At 38.0% G+C, this 21,732-nt stretch overlaps 1 protein-coding gene across 20 annotated transcripts in view; it reads right to left on the bottom strand.

Moving 5' to 3' along the window:
• Positions 1 to 21,732, bottom strand: part of CADM2 (cell adhesion molecule 2) — a 589,213-nt gene that overhangs the window by 304,167 nt on the left and 263,314 nt on the right. For 5 of the 20 annotated variants that reach the window (XM_069025029.1, XM_069025021.1, XM_069025075.1 and 2 more), the window contains one exon: positions 14,340 to 14,393. The exons of 13 other annotated variants lie outside the window; for them this stretch is intronic. Coding sequence is in view for 1 of the 7 variants with exons in the window: in XM_069024974.1 (XP_068881075.1) it covers positions 14,354 to 14,393 (40 nt within the window). In the remaining 6 variants the exon portion in view is untranslated. Of the gene's footprint in view, positions 1 to 14,339; positions 14,394 to 19,513; positions 19,577 to 21,732 lie in introns of those variants that run through there. 2 more of the 20 variants (XM_069025055.1, XM_069024974.1) reach the window with 2 other exon arrangements.

The raw sequence follows: 21,732 nt of genomic DNA, 5'->3' as shown, positions 1-21,732 counted from the left end.
TGATCTGTCCTCAAGAGAAGGGAAATGCTCTTACAATGTCCAGAGTATTCTCCAAGGGTGAATTCTAGGTCTGATTATGTAAAAGGAGCGAGACATATCCTTATCATACATGGAATGCCATGGAGATCACTGAAAACCTGGTGGAGAGGACAAGATCTTACCCTTTGGCCACTTTGCAGAACTACAGTCATACTTAAAGGTAAGGCAAACACGGCATGGGGCTCCATAAAGAAAAGAGACAGCAAATTAACACATCTGCCAAGAATAAAAAATAAAAAACCACTGTCCAGGCTGTGTTAAAATATAACACAGGAAAGTCACATTCACAAAGTAAGCAGTAGGAGTTTCAAGGCTACTGGCTAATTCCAATTTAATGATGTTGCCAGTGTGTGAAACAATACAGTGAAGAAAAATAAGCTGATTTGGTCAGTCAATAATTGAAAATCTATTTGCCTAAAGTTGATTTACAGTGCAACAGGATTCAGCTACTGAAATTTGTAACTGGTGCTCCTGCCGACAGAAGAAAGGACAGTCTTTAATTTATGAATTGAAGAGAGCTAGGACTAATTAAAGATGCAACATAAAGCTGGGAAATAGGAACTCTAACACACAGTATGAATTCTCATAAATACAGACATTTTAGCCAGCTGGTGCTGAGTTATAGTGCTAACTGCATGGGCTTGGCTTTGCACAGGGGTTTCAAGAGTTATTGGTGGTTTTGTTCACATGCACACGGCTATTCACGTGACAACACACATAACTTCTTTGCAAGTCAAAATACTGTTGTCAGAAAGAAGAAAAAAATGAGCAAAGAGGTAACAAATACTACAGGGATATACAAAAAGGAAAAAAAAAAAGAAAAACAAAGACAAGTTTTTGGTGGAAGAACAGTAGGCAGTCCCTACAACCACAGGCTACCTGCAGGAAGCCTGGTCTTTCAACATCACTTGTAGATCTTTGTGGAGGGCTCCCAGCCACCTAGAAGCAACAGATCTTTAAAAATATTCCATATTTTCTTCACAACTGCATGCACAGCTCCTTCTGCATAGACTCTATGCTTAAAAGACCCAAGTCTATGCAACCATTTGCCCCTCTATTCCTCTGCTTCAAAATGAGCAACTCTCATTTCCCTCCTGGTGGCAGAAGAGGACTTTGGCCTGTAATTCCTATTTCTCAGCATGCCAGGGACGCTACTGGTTTAGGAGAAGGAATACATGCCAAACTTATACCATATACATATTCTCCTTAAGGATATATATTTGACAACCTGTCAAACAAGGCAGAAGACTGAAAAACTCCATTCTATAACCTACCTGATCACACTGAAACATTACAGAGACACAAAGCAAATTACTTTAAACCCCCCATGTCAGCATGGCATTCCTTTTAAATGTTCAGAATTTGGCTAGACACACTAGGGAAGGCATTTGGAGGCTGAATTCCCTGCCTGCTTCAGAATGGTTACAGGAACAGGACCAAATTTAGTCTCTCACACTCCACTGCTTTTAAGGATATTTTATGGGTGTGTGTATAAGCATATTTGTGTATGAGATTATCCAACAGCCAAAATAAACTTTGAAAACAGTAAGTGAATGTACAAGTGTTTAGGAATGTGCTTATCCATCCATCAGAGCTAGACTGCCAGGGAATGCTTGGTATCTTCCAGACAGCTAATGCTTGGAGGGGAAGCTAAGGATACAGTCACTATTTCTTTGATACAGAAGTCATTGCTATTAGCAGCAAGCCTATGAAAAACTCTTTTTTTCTGAACACAACAAGAATCTCAGATTTGGTCTTCAGAAAACATGAACGTATCAGGAAATATTAATTTGCAGGATTCTTTTAACCCGCTTACTGTAATGCTACAAGTGTTTCTGTGACACTTTGACAGGCATCTTCACTAGGTTGTTTTTTTTTTCTACTTCTTTCCTGTAATTTATATGTCTCTGTCAGTATTTTCCTCTTCATTTTCCTACTATCTCACTGTTACCTCCAAGCCGTGTTTTCTGCAGTACCTATCATTTCAGCTATCTCCTCCACAGCAAAGCTCCATTTAATTTCAAGCTTATTTTCAAAGAGAGATAACGGACTCTGTCTTCAAGGAGGTATGAGGAATGTTTACTCTTTACCTTTGTCTTTACTATTTTCATTCTATTCCTTTAGGCACACACAACTTTGCCTACTGCTCCACCTCACAGAGTTGTCCTTGAAGACTTCAAATTTCTCTTTAATTTTTAAACATCACTCTTCCACACGCTTGTTTCTGAAAGCAAAAATATTTCCCGTTGCAATGGGGATGTTGCAACACACGTATCAATCAATGAGGCTTGTGGAAAAGAAATATATATGGACTGATTCTTGCTAGATGTTTCAGAGATGGTTATTTCCCCAGCCGCATGGCCGGGATCTGCCCAGGAACTGTGGCAATCACGGGACCCGAGGGTCCTTGCCCACACAGGGGAACACAAACCAACCAATGGGGAACGAGGCTGACCAGGGCCAGGGAAACCCCGTGCCTCCCCTCAGGGTCCCTCTCCCAGGGCTACATGGCAGGGGGGAAGGGACCCCAACAATTTCCTATTATGATTTTAACTCTTACAAGAGACATACAGCAACTCAATATACCTCTTCTAATCCAAAGAAAAAGACATGAAAAGAAATTAGTGTAAACAGTGTCTCTGTGAGGAGATGGGGAGAAAAACAGCTACATGTCAGCACAGTGGGGACAGAAGCTACAACTCTATTAAACTCTTAATAGAAGTATTTAAATTAAAACACCCCTTTGAGTGAAATTCTGCACTAATGTATGTTACCTTAGACTTCCCCTGCCTCCTTTTTCTCATCCTACCACTGAACCCTGGGAAACATTTTAACCTCCTGCAGCGTAGTCAGCAATCCATCCATGACTGATTGACCCAGATCATGATGGAAGCAGACCCGGTGGGTCAGAAGGATGCACCAAAGGCAATGATGAGGCACTGAATCTGTGCTTGATGGGCAGAGGAGACAAAAGATTAGAGAGGAGATAAGGTGGATAATAGGCTCGGCTTCCAACACCTCTGCTTGTGAAGGTTCTCAAACCAAAATATTGTTAAGAGTTCTTTCCCGTTAATTAAATGGGAGCTGAGGGGATATATAACCTGCCAAGGTCTGAATAGCTCAACCTCCAACACTTTCTTCCACAGGAAAGTCTTACTGAGAAAATGAAGCAAACATTCCTATTAAGCAGGGTCCTGTTTCCTTCTTCCTCTCCTTTCCCCAGGAGCAGGAATGCATTCACAAGGTGCTCCACCATCCTGGATACATCAACAAGCAGTTTAGCCCCACAATGAAAACCAGAGTCCTTAAAAGCAAACATTCATTTCCATTAGAGGACTTTTCACCCAAGGAGTCACTTTGTTTTGCTGAGCAGACACGCTAAATCTGCTATTACAAAGTCACATCATTTTTTCAGAGAACAAAGTTGCTGCTTTAGCTACATGCAGCTATGTTTCTTTGATTGCTCACCTTCAGATTGCTTTTATCACTAATGCCTGGTGCCAGCCTTAACACAGAAACAAATGACTTAATGAATGAGAGCTGAATGCTATGAAAAAGGCAAATTATTCAGTTGTGCTAAAAATGAGTTCCTGAATGTACATGCATGCTTCAGAGAGGGACAGAGTATCCAGCTTCTCACACAGTGCCACTTTTTTGGGGTCAAAAAGGACAAAGGAGCAGAGTCTGGCCAATCAAACACAGAATAGGGAATATATCTGTGCCCTTTGGCATGTGCATACAGACAATTCATAACTGAAAAAACTGGCAGTAAAAGTTGCAAAATATGAAACTCATTTTCTTTATAGATAACAAAAGTTCTGCTGCCAAAGCTGGGACTTGCGATGCATCAAATGCTCTGCATGTGAGGAATTGATTTCTTCAGTATTTCCAGAAATGATGTCTCTTAGGTGTTGGGGTTTTAGGAGTTCTCCTTCTGTTTTCTTTTTCTCTTAAAGAACCTTCCCCATACACGTTGCCAGGGGGACAAATTACTGGGTGCTTAAGAAAAACAAAAGACCTGGCCACAGAGGGAGGGGTCCAACTGGGTACTCTCTTTCACCTGGGCTTATGGGCTGTTAGTTCCCGGCGTTTAGACGGAGAGAGAGGCTGGAAGGAATTCGTCAGCACGGCAGGCTTTTGCTTTTTCGGCTGCCTTCCTTCTACCGGAAAGATCCTGGGATTCCCAAGCCCGCCTTTCCCTGCCCCACTCGGAGCTGGGCCGTGGCCGCCCTGCCCCCGCCGTTGCTTTGAGCCTTCGCTACTCTGTAGCCCCACACGCCCTGCCTGCCCAGACCTCCGGGGGTTCCCGCTGCACCTCCAGAGTTTGATACATCTCATCTGCCACCCAGGATTTGTGCTCGTCCCTGCTGTTCCAGCCTGCTGTTCCTGAGGGTCCGGCCGGACACCGGGATCGGCTGCCCAGGGGTTTGTGAAGCCTTTGTTCCATCCCTTCCCGGGATCCCAGGGCACCGGTGCCGCTGCTCCCCGAGCTCGCTCCGGAGCGCCCCCTGCAGCCGCGGGGGAACCATCGCACCTGCCCTGCTCACCGGGAGCCGCCAGCGCCCCTGCCGGCTGCGAGCGGAACTGCACCCGAGGGGAAAGGGCCTGACAGCCGAGAAGGCTGGCACTGGGTTTGGGATTGTTTGCTGCTACTGCCAGAGTTATTGTTGTTTGTTTGCTCGTAATACACATATAGATATATCATAGTAAAGAACTGTTATTCCTGTTCCTCATATCTTTTCCTGAAAACCCCTTAATTTCAAAATTACAATAATTTGGAGGGAAGGGGGTTGCATTTTTTTTTTTTTCTTTTTTTTCCATTTCAAGGGAGACTCCTGCCTTCCTTGCCAGACACCTGTCTTTCAAACCGAGAAATTAGGTCACACATGGAAAGCAGCATCAACAACAAACAAGTCTGGAAACCAGAATTACAAGACAGCTGACCTCTGTTAAAGCCAAACCAAACAAAGGTATTAACTAAAAAAGCCAATCCTTGAAGTCTTCACTAACCTGAATAATGAAAAAAATTACTCAAGTGAAACCTCTGATTGAAACTAAGCTTGTTTCTATAAATGCAAGATGTAATTTGTATTCAGGACACATCAATTTTCTCTTGTTTTCAAGAGAAACAATTAATTACATAAGTTTAATGAACTCCACTCCATTTTTTATCAGGATTTACCTTTAGGGAAGGAGAAAATGCTTAACCACATGCACTTAGACACCAGGTACTCAATGACAGACACCAGTAAATAGGACCACTAAGTTCATTTCTTCAGAATTACATATCTGCAAACAGGAATGACCTAAATCCATTACAACTTCTTAAAAAATTATAGCTAGTTTCCATGTTAATATATGATTATCTTGTAGTTGACAACTATTGTAAAAAATCATAAATTAGAGGTAATAATCTCAACTGAGAAACACTTTAAGATACAGGTATCTTCCCAGTGAACACTGCAGTTTTATAGACTCATAGCACGTAAACATTTTTCTCACTGTTCACTGAGTAAAATGCAGTAACAGTGAACTCAAAAGAAAAAAAAATAAAGGAGCATGAGAAGAATCCTTTGCATGCTTCATTCTCAAGACAGAAAATTAAGGAGCTTTATTTTTGTCTACTGATCAGTGACTGAAGTACATTATACCCAACTTAATTTTAAAGTAAATCTCCAAAACATCAGCAATAATGACCGTATAGCAAGAGAAGTGATCCATCCATTTTTATACAGATTACTGGAATACAAGTTGCTTCGTTAGAATGGTTGGGCCACAACTCATGCTGCCCCCCATACTCTAGCATCATTTGAGCTGTGCCCATCAATAAACAAAGAGATTGCGTCCTTCTGAACTATTTATAATAGATGTTCAGTAGAAGCAACAGCATTCAAAAAATCTACCAGGATTTTTTGTGGAATCACACAAAAGTATAAACTGGAAAAAAAGTAGTGTTCAAAATTTTATATTGAATTAAGGGGCCTCACAAAGCTAAGAAAATTACCAGTTCATACACTACTTAAACTATGATGTTTTATCTCCAAAACTTTTAAATTAAAAGTATTGTTAGCATTTTAAAGAGCACCTTGAGGAACAACAGCATTCTCTGCAATTTAAGGTGTATAACACAAATGACAGACATACACAAATGTGCATGACAGAGCAAGTTATCATACTGTCATGTGTATGGAGCTCTTAAAAATGAACATTACTCCTATGAAAGACTTAATTCTCAGGTCTCCTATTATTTCCAAAGGCTCACTCCCTCTTTTAAGACAGTGTGAGATTTGGCAAACCCTCCAGGTTTTGGCAGAGGTTTATTTTCTACCCCAAGGAAGCTAAGGAGTTAAAAAGCAGAAGAAATGGGAATCTGGATGTCTCTGCGAAAAAAGCAGAGAGTTGTCTATGCCACAGGGTGCTGAACACTCTTTGAAGAACGGAGTGTCAGACATCAGCTTATGAACAGCCAGGCACAGGAGCAATGCTGCTGCAGAGTTGTTCTCCCACAGTGACTGTGGGACTGGCACCATCCTTAGTCTCTAATTGGAAATTATGGGATTGTTGAGGGCAGAAGTGCAGGGTACAGTGTGATGCACAACAAGTAGGCTGGGTGGGATATTCCCAAAGAGGCTTCCCTGCATCTACATATATAAACTGACCACCATTGACTCAAACACAGAGGACAGAAGGCATCACATTAAGAGCCTGCCTTAGTAATGCTGATGGTTAACAGAATATGCTGGTTTGCATCATTCTGCATTTCCAACAAAATCATGTATTAGGGAGTGTTTTTTGAAATTCAGCATGCACAAAAAGAGAACCTGTATTTCTTTGTCTTCTCCAACTTTGGTTATTTTCCACTGCTGATTCTTCCTACAGACAAGTCTGAAAGTCATGGCACCTTGCCAAAGTGCATATTACTTCTGAATCAATTTAGATGCATATTCTATCTAAATAGAGCATCTGAGGTATCTTGGTGTACTTGCTTTACACATATTATTGTTATTTGAATTGTTTATGTGACTGTGAAAACACGCTTAGAAAAGAATCAAAATAAATGGGTCAAAACAAAGACTTTACAAGTGGGGACAAATGTGGATCTAATACATCACTTGGGAGAAAAAAATAATTTGATTTCTGGCATAGGCTTTTTTAGTCATCTAGAAAATCAAATTTCAAAAATAAGTGCTATAAACAAATAAATATCCAGGTAAGGCCAGGTAATAATAAAGAGAGAAGGATCTCTGATTACAGGTCTACGAATCTGCTAACTTTTGTCTGAATATCACAAACTATGCAATTGTGTTTACTTTGACCAGCTTTCAGCCCCTGATGGTTTGCATCACTATAAAAAAATTTACTTCCCTTCTACCTGCTTTCACTAAATTGAATTGCAGCAAAATGAAAATGACAGAAGACAGATTTAAGGGAGTAATACACAACCACCTGCCAGAATCGTGAAAGAATGGCCACAGAAGTAAAAAGGATGAAATAAAATTTTATGAGCTGTCTCTGAACCAGGAGATACTAATTAAGGCTGTAGAGTTATATGAAAAAAAGATAAAACATAGATAATACATCTACAGACATATTAACCAATGGCTGCCATGTGAGGCTTCACTGTGTGGCCATAAAAATGAAATGCCACCAAACCCCAAACAGATAGCATGGACCCTGAAAACCCTCCCTCATCCCCTCTGGGGAAGTCTAACATAAAAACGTGAACTGAAATTACTGGTGGTTGAATTTAAAATGTGGCAGGTCAGTGCCAGACCGCCTCATTGTCCAAGGACTCCCCACTCTGGGAGGATAAGGGGACATGAGGACAAGATGACAGCAGTGAGAAGCAGGGACTTGAACTCATAATCCTTATGAGTTCCTTCCAGCTCAAGATGTTCTATGATTCTCTAATTCCTGACCCACTGAAGCTCATGACTTGTAAAGCAAAGGTTTTAGTTGCATCCTCACAACTAGACTGCAGTTCAGGGAAGCTCTTCATTACCCACCTCCATCCATTCAGGAGTTACTTTAATGGGATGAAGTAAATGTTAAAATGAATTGTTACAACAGAGCCTGCATGAAGAATGTAAAACACAATAGGAGAGACCTGGGTATTTCTTGGAGAGTTTTCCTTCACAAGCTTGATGTTGCCACTGCAATGGAGTGAAAGGTAATTAGACTGATTAACCCAAAATCACTGAGGAGCTGTCATTCACTTCTTTGTCAGCTGCACAGTGCCAGATCATTCTGCTCTGAAAACACCAACAAAGTATACTTAATGAAGAAAGGTGACAAGAGGGTGAAACTACTTGGGGGGTTTTGCACCATAATGTAGAACATTTGCCATTAGTTCCCAATGCATATTTTTCATTTTAAGGAGTAGTAACCACCTTCCAAATTTCAATTCCTTGACATTTCGTATTATGCCAGAATTGAACTCTTTTTTATGTGAATCCCTTCCAAAGAGAAATGAACGAATGAACAGCATTTTCCAGAAGATTTTGTAGCAGTGAGTCTTTCTGGGATTTTTTAGAGCAGAATGTAGAGAAATTAAAAAAAACAAACAACAACCAAAAAAAAAAACCACCCAAAAAAACCCAAAAGAAAAACAACCAACCAAAAAAACCCCAATTCCAATCCCTTTTACTTCTTCAAGTGGTAATACTGATCAACTCATCAGATTTTCTTCTAATACAAGAATTATTGGTAGGTTTCCCTGAAGCCTGATATATTTCTGGCTAATAACTGAAACATTTGGCCAGTTTTTCAAATAAAATAGCAAGAATATTCTGGAACAAAAGCTCTGGGCATGCAGATTGATACACTGAAATATAACATTGAAAAGTTATGGGTTGGGTCTCTCAAAGCATTTAATTCACCTCTTTAAGTCATTTTATTGTCCAACTCATCTTCCATGTGAGTAACAATAATTGTACAGGAAAACATCCTTAGACAAGACTGCTAAAATATTTTCTGCCTTCGTTCACAAATTATTTTTATTGCTCTCAACCCAAAATTCCCCACCCACATTCCATGTTTGGTTTGAGCAGTTCCATCAGAGATCTGTGCCTTCATTCCCAGTGTCACCTCTGTGGGAACATCCAGCAGGCCTGGCAGAACACACCATGGTACTGCTCTTTACTACACTGAACTTCGTCAAAAAAGACTTAAAGAAAGAGGAAAAAGAAGAAGAAAAAAAATTACGACTGGGTGACAGCAACGGAATTTTTGAATAGTCAAATCAAGGGGAATAAAAAGAGCACTGATGAAAAGTTGAATGACTCAGATGAGGAAAAATTAGTTGACTGTGTTCCACTAGAATTTGCTTTTTGGTTTGAAACCCTATGATCTGGAAAGCAACATATTTGCATTTACTTTTTAATGCATTAATAGTAGCTTAATTGTGAAGGTTTCTTCTTAAATAATCTTGTTAAAAATTAACTGGTGTTTGATTGATATAAAAACAGCTTTGATTTAGCTTTCTAGTTTTATTTCTACTAAAATTGTATGATTTGAAAAGCAATATATTTTTCTTTAATTATTATCACAACAGTACAATAATTTTGCCAGATTTTCTACTGAATAATTTGATCACTATAGAAATGAGCTTTACTTCAGCTGGCTTTTGATATGTGTGTACATGCATTAGGATTTTATGGTCTTTCATTAAAAGCTAAAATGTGATATAATCATGCCTCCCATGTCAAGGGCAATGCAATGGGGCATTGCTTTTGGAGGAATTCTGGCTGAGGATTTGGGGTTACCTTGCCAGCAATCTAAGGAGCAGACAAACCATTCCAGATTACTGCCCATCAGGAGGATGGTGCCAAACTCTTTTTATTGGTGCCCAGCAACAGGACGAGGAGCAATGGCCACAAACTAAAACACAAGAAATTTCACCTCAACGTAGGGAAGAATTTTTTGCATTGAGGGTGGCAGAGCACTGGAACAGTTTCCCAGGGAGGTTGTGGATTCTCCCTCTCTGGAGACAATCAAACCCTGCCTGGACCCTTTCCGGTATCACCTGCTTGAGGTGACCCTGCCTTGAAGGCAGGGCTTTTGGGCTGGATAATCTCCACAGGTCCCTTTCAACCCCAACAACTCTGTCACTCTGTGAAACACACTTTTGACGGCTATAATTAATTTTCCTCAATGAAAATGATATCATAGGCAATTTAGAACTTTTTTCTTTCCTTTTTTATTGTTCATTTACTCTAAGAAAACCTTAAATTTGGAGATCAATTTTACAAATGTGCACAGAAACAATCACACAAGAACGTTAAATTTTGAAAAATCAAGGACAAAGAAAGTTTTCAAAAAGAAGGCCCCCAATTTCCACATAATCCTTCCTGTGATAGCACATGGATATTTAATGTAGGCGCGTGCTTTAACAATTTAATCTTATATTAGTGTTTCTACACAACTCCTTCTTCATTCATGGCAAAGGCAGTTTACAGGGAGGCAAAATTCAGTGTGCTTTAACCTCATAAATCTACTTATAGTCCTAAATTTAATTTAAGCCCTGCACTGGCAAGAAATCTTATAGACTGAAGGTATTTTATTTTACTGGTGAATTCAAGTCTTATGTTTAATGACTTTTTCCTAAACTAGAATTGCAGCATAAAAGGAGGGATTATCCATTATCCCTACCCATTTTTATCACAAAGAGACCATACCTCCATTCACAATAGGTAGAGAGACAAAAATCCAAGTTGCCCTAACGTAACCTCACCTATAAAAACATTGCTTGCAGCATAGTTGTATGTGAAAATGATATAAAAACCCAAGACTCTCTGCAATTCATATAATAATTTACAGCACACACTGTTGTCACAACTTAAAAGTGATTGAAAATTGCCTTGGAAATGATGGCTAATGGATTATAATAGCCTTTGTCACAAATTATCCTGAGTAGTTTTGGTTAAGCATCATGTAGCTTTATATAACATTATACTGCATTAATATGCTATTTCATCAAACTGCTCAAAAACCTCTATTAATCTTAATGGACCCAAAGAAATAGATCTCCTAAGAACTTTGGTAACATCTCTTTCAGTATAGGTATGCTGGTTGTGGCTGGAATAGAGTTCATTTTCTTCACAGTAGCTGCTACAGGGCTGAGTTTTGGATGTGTGCTGGAAACAGTGTTGGCAATTCAGAGATGTTTTCCTCACTGCTGAACAGGGCTTGTACAGAGCCAAGGTCTTTTCTGCCTTTCACCTCAGCAAGTGGGGTGGGTGGGATGCACAAGGAGTTGGGGGAGGACACACCAGTCAAGTGGTGGTGAACAACTACTCTTGTTTGTATCACTTGCCTTTTTTGGGGTTTATTTCTCTGTTATTTTCCTTTTATTTACAAATGATGATGATGATTACTATATATTTCAATTATTAATTTTTTTTACCCTTTTGATAAACCACAACATGGTAGATGACTAGCACAGGAAGACAGACCTTATAACATAAATACCTGCTTGACAGAGAAGCAGAGTTAATTATTTGTCAAAAAGAAAAACCAAAAAGACCAAAAAAACCCAAAACACAAAGACTGGACTGAGCTAATTACAGTTAAAGAAGTTCTAGAATTATCTGCTTCCTCACAGAACCATAAAAAAAGATCAGATTTTCAAAATAGGTGTTGCAAATGTACTAAGCAAAGACTTCAGGGTGAAGAGAGACACAGGAAAAGGAACAGCCAAAGTGCCTTCTATAACTTCTTGCATTCTCTTTGGGCAAAAGACAATCATGCAGAGTTATTATTGCTAAAAAATTTTCAGTCACTAAAAAAATTTAAACAGGAAAGTAACTTCAGGTTGCACAACGGTGAAATATCCAGCAACATGCAAAGAAACATCTACAGCAACCCAAAATTTTTTGTCTGTGCTTGTACGAAGAATTTTAACAACATTCAGCAGATGCTGTCATTATGTGAGAATCTCTTGATTGCTGTAACTCTGTAACAGAAAAGAGAATTTTCATACAAGTAATAGCAAGCTACTCCTTGGAAAAAAGAAATGGTACTTCCAAGTGGACTTGTTAACACCAAGAAATATGGGATGCCTGCTGTACAAACTTATTTAAGAGCATTGCATTGTAAAATATTCTGGTTGAAGTGCTCCTGCTGGAAAAGGAGCATTTTTTTACCAAAAAATTTCCTCTGACTACAGAAATGCTTGGTATCATCCCCATTTTATTTCTCTTAAATAAATATGCACTATCATGCATTTACATAAAGTAGGAAACATTGATTATCTTAAAATGATCTTAGTCTAAACCACTTGCCAGCATGCAAAGTCAATTAAGTTAGAGATTTGAGCACTTAACATTTCTGTCATTGCAGCTCTTCATGTGGTGTGAGGGGGAAAAACAGTGACAGATTCTGGGAACAGTCTTCTAGTTCTGGTAAGATATGTGTCTATGCAGTTTCATGAATTCACCAGGAACAAAAAAAAAGATGGCTACTGGAGGCAGGGAGAGATGGAAGGGAGAGAAGGGAAAAAAAAAAACCCAGTACAAATTGCCCTAGAGTCAGAAGAATTCTGCATGCCAGTTTAAGGAATAAATCACAAACTGTTCCAACTGCCATCCTTATCAAACCTAATGATGCTCTTCACAATTTACAGGTATCAATCTGATCAGAGATACATAATCCATGGTTTCAAAACCTGCACCTCAACTTTAGTACCATTCATCTGCTACAGGCAACATGCACCAAGATTAAAACAAAGAGCATATTACATTTAAAGCAAGAGCATCTGCTGGAAGTACATTGCAGAACAACAGATGTTACTATACCAAATAACTATCTATCTTTTGCTGATCCAATGGCACTGACAAGGCATTCAAAATGCAGCTAGACAAGGAAAGACCCTCCTATCCCAAAGTTATCCACAGAACTCTGAGTGATTTAGCAAAATAATCTCAAAATCTCTGGACTTCTCAGCAAACCCTACTTTAAAAAGCCATTTAGATTCATCACACCATTCTGTCTAGCAGTCAAGGATTTATGTTTACTTGTCTTTGTGTAGCTGCAGGATTTTATGTATCCCAGTATTCAACAGTGTAGATACTGGTAGCAAAAAAAAAAAAAAAAAAAAAAAAAAAAAAATCAGTGCTCAAATGTGAATACAACATTATTAAGGATACCCCAGCACTATCATTCATTTAAAAGTTGCATTTTTAAAGGCAGGAGGCAATCAAGGAAACAAAGACCTCCAATATGTTCCAGTTGTTTTCAAGAGGCTACACACTAGTTTTGCTGGAAAACAGCCACAGCAAGGACCTCAAAAGCACAGGTTATTGGTGAGGGGAAAAATACAAAACAATTATAATTAAATTTTCCAGGAGACTCTTAGAAAGCTGTAGATGACAGATATTCTACCACTGGATCTTGGCTGAAGCTATTGTAATACATTGTATTTTGTGTCAATAATCACACTGATAAATGAGGTTCAGTTGTCTATTTGAAATACAAGACTCTTACAGAAGCAATATCCGTAAATCTTGATTAACACCGAGGATGTAAAAGGAAACCAAGCTTGTTTGTTTGTTTTTAGAGTTGCCCATATCCAATAATAACATATAATCAAATAAAAAAGGCTGGATGAAGGCCTGTCTCAGCACAAAAAAACGCTAAGGGACGCAAGTAAGTTAAAAAAATAAATAGTGTGATGGATTTTTTTTTTTTTTTGAGACTTAATAATAAGATTACAAATTATACTAATATAAGTATTTTGAATGCTTGAGCACATCACTCTGTGTAGCACTGCCAAGCTGTGCCAATCCCACCTCTTAGCAAAATGCCAGCCTATAAATACTGTCTACAAGCAGAAATGAGTATGAAGCATCCTTATGGCACAATGGTGTTTCAGAAAACCCTACCTTTGACATTAATCTTGATATTGTGAACTACATAGGCAACTCCATACTTTGTTACTATTTGCATCAAACTATTTTTTTCTTCCTTTTTTCCCCTTAATTTTTAAAATCACAACGTGGCAATATTGTTGTTTTAGCCTTACTTTGTAAATATATAGACATACAAAATACATCCAGCACGGTAACAACATGAATTAAATAGTTTTCACAGAAGAAAAGCAAAACATAAACCAAAAAGACAGTAGCTCAGAATACAATTTTTCTCTACCATATTTTCAAGGTTTGTTAAAGATCTGCTAAAGTTGGCTACTTCTCCTTTGGAAATCAACTGTTTTACTGATTCAGCCACTTTTCGTATGAAAGGAAATCTGATGTTCCCATACCCACACAGACAATTATAGTCCCATCATAGGCTTCAGATACCTGAAATCTGTTACCTTGATGTGGTCTGGTTAGAGAAACCTGATATTCTCTTACCTAGAACACAAAAGAGAAATTGTTTTAGATTAATTCATAGCATTGTTCAAATCATACATTTTGCAAATTAAAGAAGAATGAACTACATACAACCAAAAAATTAGGTTTAGACTACTTAGTGGTAAAATGGTCTTTAGTATTAAATCAATACAAGAGATTTGGTATCAACTTCTATCACAGTTTTCTCATTTTCTCTCCTTAGCTGATCAAAAACTGGATCTTTTCAATCAAGGAAGTTTAAAAGCCATGTCAAAATCCAAGTTCCATTTTTGCATATATCTTGGTACGATTCAGGTTCTTAACTTTCAAACTTTGTCCAGTGTGCACCACTTGTACAAATGCACATACATACTTTTTTTTTTTTTGAAAGTATAAATTCAAAGGCTATTGTAGATCTCACTCTACACAGATTTTTTTCTTTTTTCCTTATGATACTCTCAAAAATGCTTTGGTTTTATTTTGTCTTCCAGTTTCTTTTTCAGTAGCCAGCTAACAATGACAAAGATCCAATGAGTTTTTGTCAGCAGTACCTTGAAGCTCAAGGAATATCTGAAGCAGTAGTGGTACCTTCTGTTTATGAAGTGTTTATAAACTAGTAAATACATATGTTTTCAAACAACCTGACCTTCAAAGGGTACACATTCTTTTAAGCAAAGTAACTTTACCTTAATGATGCCAACAACAAAGAAATTACAAGTTCTTTTAACTGCTTGAACTATGGAATATATGAATTCCTGGGACAACTGAAAATCTGTTCCTACAAGCTGTTTATTAACACTTGTGTGGATTACTGGAGTCTCAACCAAGACTAGAAAATTGTTTACTTTCCACCAGAATTCACCTTATGGGAAAAATGAGACAAAATATCCTAGTTTAGAGCTACAGCCATAAACCATCAGGGCTCACTGTGCTACAAAACATATTTTGGGGTGAAAACATATAAAACCATAAGATATTTATGAAATGATATGAGATTTATGATTTTAAAATTTAGCTTTGAAATTTAGTTTAACTTCTGAGCAACACAGCAAAAATGAATACAAAACCAGCCAACTTAGTATGGCTTCAACACTCAAAGGTTTTCAGATCATTTAAAATCCACCAGTACAACATCTCTCGCTGGTCCTGGCTCAGTATCACTGACACATCCAGCAAGCACAGGTTGGGTGCATTTTTTCCAGCACCAACAAATGTGGATCTGCCTCTTTCTTTCTCCCCCCAGATGCTGCAGTTTCTTCATGCTCTGTTTGTGTAGCCATGCACTGACCCAAAACTGCTTGGTGACATTCCCTACTCTAAACTTCAAACCATTTAAACTTGAAAAACAGTTTTCTGTTTGTTTTTTTTTAACCAGATCATTTCGACAGGTCTGGGTTAGTTTCTGGTAATAGCAGTGTTTGAAATGGCACAACAGAGAGTGTGATAACTCTCAGTGGAGAAAGCTTTGTTGGCAGAGGATCCCAACCTTTCCTTTAACCTAATTCTGTTTATCCATTAGGTGATCTAAGTGATTTTCTCACTGAACAGCTATGGGACAGCAAAACTAACTTTTTTTTTTTCCTCCCCTGTTATTGAAATCTGTGGAACAGAGCTTTCTTTAAAACCAATTCTTTTCTTGTCCCCTCTGTTGAGTTCATTATCTTTTAGCAACCAACTTAGCTGTTTTTTGTAGGTTTTTCCTTGATAATTGTGACTCAATTGGGATGAGTGATGGTCTTGAGGTGGGTGGGGGGGAGGTAACATTCCCAGTGGTAAATGCTTTGTAGTATTTATCTGATTATATTCTAGAGAAAAGCTGCTTGGCTTCATTCTCACAACTTCCAGTAAAGATTCTATTACACTTGAAGAATTATAGAATATTCTGGCAAGATTATCACCTATTTTGTTTTTCTAAAAAAAAAAGTATTTAGATCTTCAAATGTCAATGTATTTTATTTAGAGATTGTGAAATACTTTGAAGAGGGATGCAGAAGTGTTACAATCTGAAAATATTTCAAGATTTAAAAAAAAAAAAAAGAAATTGGCTTACATCAGGGCAAGCCAAGCAGGTTCTGAGACAGGAAGACTTTGTCATACAAAAGTCCTGCCACTGCAAATGTTGTCACAGTTCCACAAATCCTCCCTATTCAGTGGTCATGCCATTTGTCTAAGACAAAAAAGAGGAGTTCCAGAGCTAGACTCTTTCTGTTGCATCCCTCTACACTTTCCTCACCACTCTTCTTATCAAACTGCAGAATCAAAAATGTATTTATCTTAGGATTTATGTGTATTATTCTGTTTTTATCAATGACTATCACAACTGCAGCCACCAGCCCTGTCTCTTTCATGACGTGTGAGAGAAAACTTAAAATGGTCTTTGGAAAAGAAAAACAGATTCTAAGAGCATATACAGGGATTTACTGCTTTCATCTGAAATACTGAAACACCTGCAGGTTTTAGTAGCTGGGACACATGTTAGAGAAAGGGAAAGAAAAAAAAAAATAAAGGATAGGGTACAGTATTATACCTGTATTTTCAGCTGTGAAATTGAGCAGCATATGTTCATGAGCAACAAGCAATTTCAATGTAAAAATTAGTAAAGAAAGTTGCTTTACTGTGGGATAACAAATTGGCACTGGTTGGACACAAATGGAACAAAGCAAACTAGACCAAGGAAGAATTCTGTGTTGTGTACACTGAAGGAACAGAGAATGGCATAAGGAAAAAGCAGCAGTGGAGGTTTTTGTGAAGGTTAAAATTCATTTCCATATGATTTAAAGAGATCAGAACGTTACAAGTGAGGTGTAAATTGAAAGTTATAGGTTTTATGATCAATGATCCAGGAACAAGCTGAGTTCAACAAGTATCTGAGCAGTTAGAAATCAACAGCTGTCCTATACCAATAGCAGAGTGAAAGAGTAGCCTTGAATAAACAGATAGATTGTTCTTAAAACCCACTTGGGAAAATCCATTATAAAATCATTCACAGTAATGAAAAACCCCCATGATTTTAAGTTGTGATCACTACTAATGAGCCACACTACTGAATTACCTTCCCTTAAGACAGATTTTAAATGTCTTTAAAATCTTAAGACTACTAATTTTATATATTAAATCTTAAAAACCTCCTTTATTTCTTACTATAAATTAATCCATTGAGCTCAAGCCTGGAATACAAAAAAATAAATATTTACATCTTCACCACAGTCATTCAGACTGCACAGATCCAAGACTTGCTTACAGCTCTCAGGCTAATCAGGCCTGCTTGCATCATATGAATTCTCTTTGAGCTTGACTTTGAGTTGACTTTGAAGTTTATGAGCTGAAAAGCAGCTAAATTAAGCAGAACAAAACAAGCAAATGAGAGCTAAAGAAGCATTAGACCCAAGTCTATCCATTCAATTAATTTGCAGTTTTACCCACTCTTCTGTTTAACTGCTTTGTCAAAATTTCGACAGAAGTACCATATGACTGAATTTATGCTACACACATCAGTAAGATAAATCTCTGAAATAAGGGACAAAATAAATTATTCTGCACAACTAGACCTATTAAAAAAAAAAATAGAATCTCATTCATTTATTTTTTGGTTTACTTTTAAATGTACACATTTGCTCTTTACTAGCAATTTAAAATGTTATTTTATAAAGATGTGAAAAAAAAAAAAACTCATAAAGAGGCAGGAAAATATTCAAGAACTAAAGTAAGGAGCAAAAGTATAATTATAAAAGTCTTCATGGGGAAAAAGGCATAGGAGACCTTGCAGGAAAACTAACAGTTCTTTATTTTGGTGTACTCTGATAGAATTCAACCCAAATAGCACGTGAGCCCAATTAAGATATAAAATCAGTCCTAAACAGGATAAAGTGCATCAGCTTTGTCCTGAATTACTTCAAAGGACCCCCACCTGCCTCCTCAACCTTTCCATCCAGCTTTCCACCTTAAATGTAGCCTGAGATACAGACAGATTGAACAAAAACACCGATCAAAGGTTGGTATAGGAACTACAGAATCTTTTTATTTTCAGACAGATTTTTTAATTTTTATGGATATGTAAGTTCTCAGTAGAGATGATACCTACTGGAACTGCACTTTTCTAAACAAAGAATGCAAGAACCCACTTCACAAAGCTACCCACAGTAAGAACAAAAGCAGTAAGACAAAACATGTTGGCTAAGTCTAAAGAAGATTATCAATAAGCCTTTAGGAGTATGTTTATATAGAAGGGTGCTGATCAGTCTTGAGTCCTGTAGAGACAAATATAGTTTGCTTTTTCCCTTAATTTTTCCCTCCCCATAAGGAAAAAGCACAATGTGCTTTAGTAAACTTTTCTACTTATGTTACCACAGAATTCCTTATTGTTGTGGAGAGATTCTTCCAGTAATCATGCTAACTTAGCAAAACCTATAGCTTGTCACTTCCTGAAGAAAGGTGACAGGTGCTAATTTTCTCAGAGGCATCACATTCATACAAAGTCTGAACAGATACTTATAGGGATAATAAAATAGCTCTGTTGACCCAAAATACGGTCCCACTCCTTTAAACCATAGAAATACTAAAACAATTCAAAGGAAAAAATGAGAAAAAATTGTGTTACAGCATCAATGTTACTCTCAAAAGAGCTGACTATATCTCCCATTAACTCTATTATTTTAATGCAATCAAGGGCATTAAAGTTCCCTGAGCGCTTTATGTACGTGGTACTACGAAGCACATGCAATAACAAACTCCTATTTTCCACAATTCCCGTGTAAGCATTAACAGAAGTAATTCTTCTTTATGAAATGATTTTCTGACAAGTTTTGAAAGCTTGGATGCAGATGTACTTATGTGTCCTCTAAAGCCAAGATAAACAACAGCGCAAACTTTTTTTTTTTGCATGCATGGTTGATTTTCACATCATGCCTTGAAACAAACTAATAATTATATATAACTAGAAACATAGGAAAATGTCCCCAGTTCACACTGCTAGCTGGAAAAACCATTGCCAATGACTAAATCAGAGGAAGAGTAATAATATGTTAAGAAAAAAACCCCAAACATCATAGATACAAGTATCACAAAAAATGTACCTTCAGTTTTACTTGAGTCTAACTTCCATTACTTAGAGCAACACATCATCAGTGTATTAATCCACTTACTATGCCACAGTCTTGTAAGAAGTGTTAGAAGATATTAGAATCCCATATTCTTTGCTTAAGGACTAACCAAACAACAACAACAAAAAAACTAAAATAAAATAAAAGTGGAGAGTGTTTTAAATGCATAGGTCAAGTTTAAAAAAAAAAAAAAAGTTAGGGTCAAACCAAAATATCTGATTTGTCCAAAATAGAGATTTTTTTTTTTTTTCTCCATCTGAATTTCACACTTCTGTTACATACATTCTGTGTCCTCACAGTCAGGCTTGTAGCCTTGTTTCTCAAAGCCAGACAGGCCAGATGTAGGCTCTCAACTGAAATTGGGGTAACAACCTAATTTACACCTTCAGAGAAATCAGTGATGAAAAGCTTACTTGTAAACTCTAAATTCTGAAGTAGGATCTCCACTGCTTTCATGCTTAAATTGTAAGGTAGGCAAATTATAAAACTACAGGTTTGAACCATAGGTCTAATACACTGGGTAAACAATCACATATTAGGTCCTATGCCATGAGTTTTTCTGAAATGATGTAGAAATTAAAACAATGATAATTATTGTGTCTCATTTATACTGATTTACTAAACTTAAGTTACTTTAACAAATGGTAGCAACAAAGTCTGAATATTATTCTAGATAATACATACTATACCTTATGTTAATTCTAAGTGGAAACACTTGGAAAATAATAAGAGGAAATATGTGTGTGCTAGATATAGGCAGGGATTGAGATGCTATATCAAGACACAGAATCCAGAAAGAAGCTGTGGTGGGGTGACCTTGTCTGGCTGCCAGGTGCCCACCCAGCTGCTGTCACTCCCCCTCCCAAAACAGGACAGGGAGGAGAGAATAAGATGAAAATGCTCATTTTTTTGTTGCCACCAACAAAACAGACTTCACTGGGGGGAAAATTGAATTAATTTATTGCCAGTTAAAACAGAGTTGGATGGCAAGAAACAAAGAAAAAACACAAAACACTTTCACTTCTTCAATCCCAAATCCTCTGCCTCCCCCAGTGGAACAAGGTTGGAGAATGGGAGCTGCGGTCAGCCCACAACAACTCTTCTCTGCCACTTCTTCCTCCTCATGCTTTTCCCCTGCGCCAGCATGGGGTTCTCCATGGGGTCTGCAGGGGAATCTGGATCACCTCCTCCTGCTCTCCCCCTGAGGGCTCTTTCTCCCTCTTTTCCTCACCATCCTGGCTGTGGGCTCAGCCACGCCGCGTTGGGTCGGCTGGACCTGGCCATATCCAGCAAGGGGCAGCTCTGGCTGCTCCCCCAATGAGACCACCCAGCAGACCCTGGGCACCTGCACCCCCACAGACCCACAAACTGGCTTCACAAACACGGCTCTCAAGGCTGCATATTGCCTGGGGAAGCTTGGCATCACAGTCAGCTGTCATTTGTCATCACACAGATGTGCCCCATCTCAATTTCTCTGTCAGTCTCTGTGCACAAGGTAGGTACTCTGAGTTAGTGGTGTGACTGCTCCTGCAGCCTAGAAAAAGGCTAAATCTTGCTATTTATCCAGCATTTTGCTTTAAGTAGACCTCTGAGTCAATTATAAAAGTATGTGTATGTGAAATTTCTATCAATAATACTAAACAGATGAAGGAAGAAGTAACACTATGGGGGACGTGAGGATTGTTTTGTTATTGACATACACAATAATTGATTAGGTTTCTCACTTCTGTTGCTAGAAATTCTGATGTATTACACTTAGGATTACTAGTTAGCTTCCATTTCCTTTCAGCTTTTGCCTCTGGATAAGCTCAACTATTCCCAAGAAGAAACACTGATCAAGTACATTTGTCATGCGAACAACTATAATAAGGTAATTCATCATAGTCTGTCAGACTCTTATTCCAGGAAGACTGCTGCATTTTTATCCTTACTTAAAAATCTGCTGTCACTCCTGCTGGAAATTTTGGTAGACACTTTGGACATGTTTAAAAGCCCTTCCAAACTGATAGTGGCAGATAATTAAGTTATCAGCTATCAAAGTCTTTTTTCACTCCCTGCAATGTTTATGACACCATGAACCTTTCTGTCTGGTTTAATCTGACCTGTTCTGAACGTGTGATCCCTTGCTCCTTCCCTTTTGCTTTCCTAATGGTAGCTAGTGACCAATGTAATTCACTACAACAAATGAACCTGTTCTGGAGGGTCTAATTGAGCAATTTTGTTTTCTTAGAAAGGTCTGAACTCAACCACATCCCACAATC

This window comes from Aphelocoma coerulescens, chromosome 1 (assembly GCF_041296385.1).
Source record: "Aphelocoma coerulescens isolate FSJ_1873_10779 chromosome 1, UR_Acoe_1.0, whole genome shotgun sequence".
NCBI classification, from domain to species: Eukaryota; Metazoa; Chordata; class Aves; order Passeriformes; family Corvidae; genus Aphelocoma; species Aphelocoma coerulescens.
This window is presented reverse-complemented; position numbering and strand designations above follow the sequence as displayed.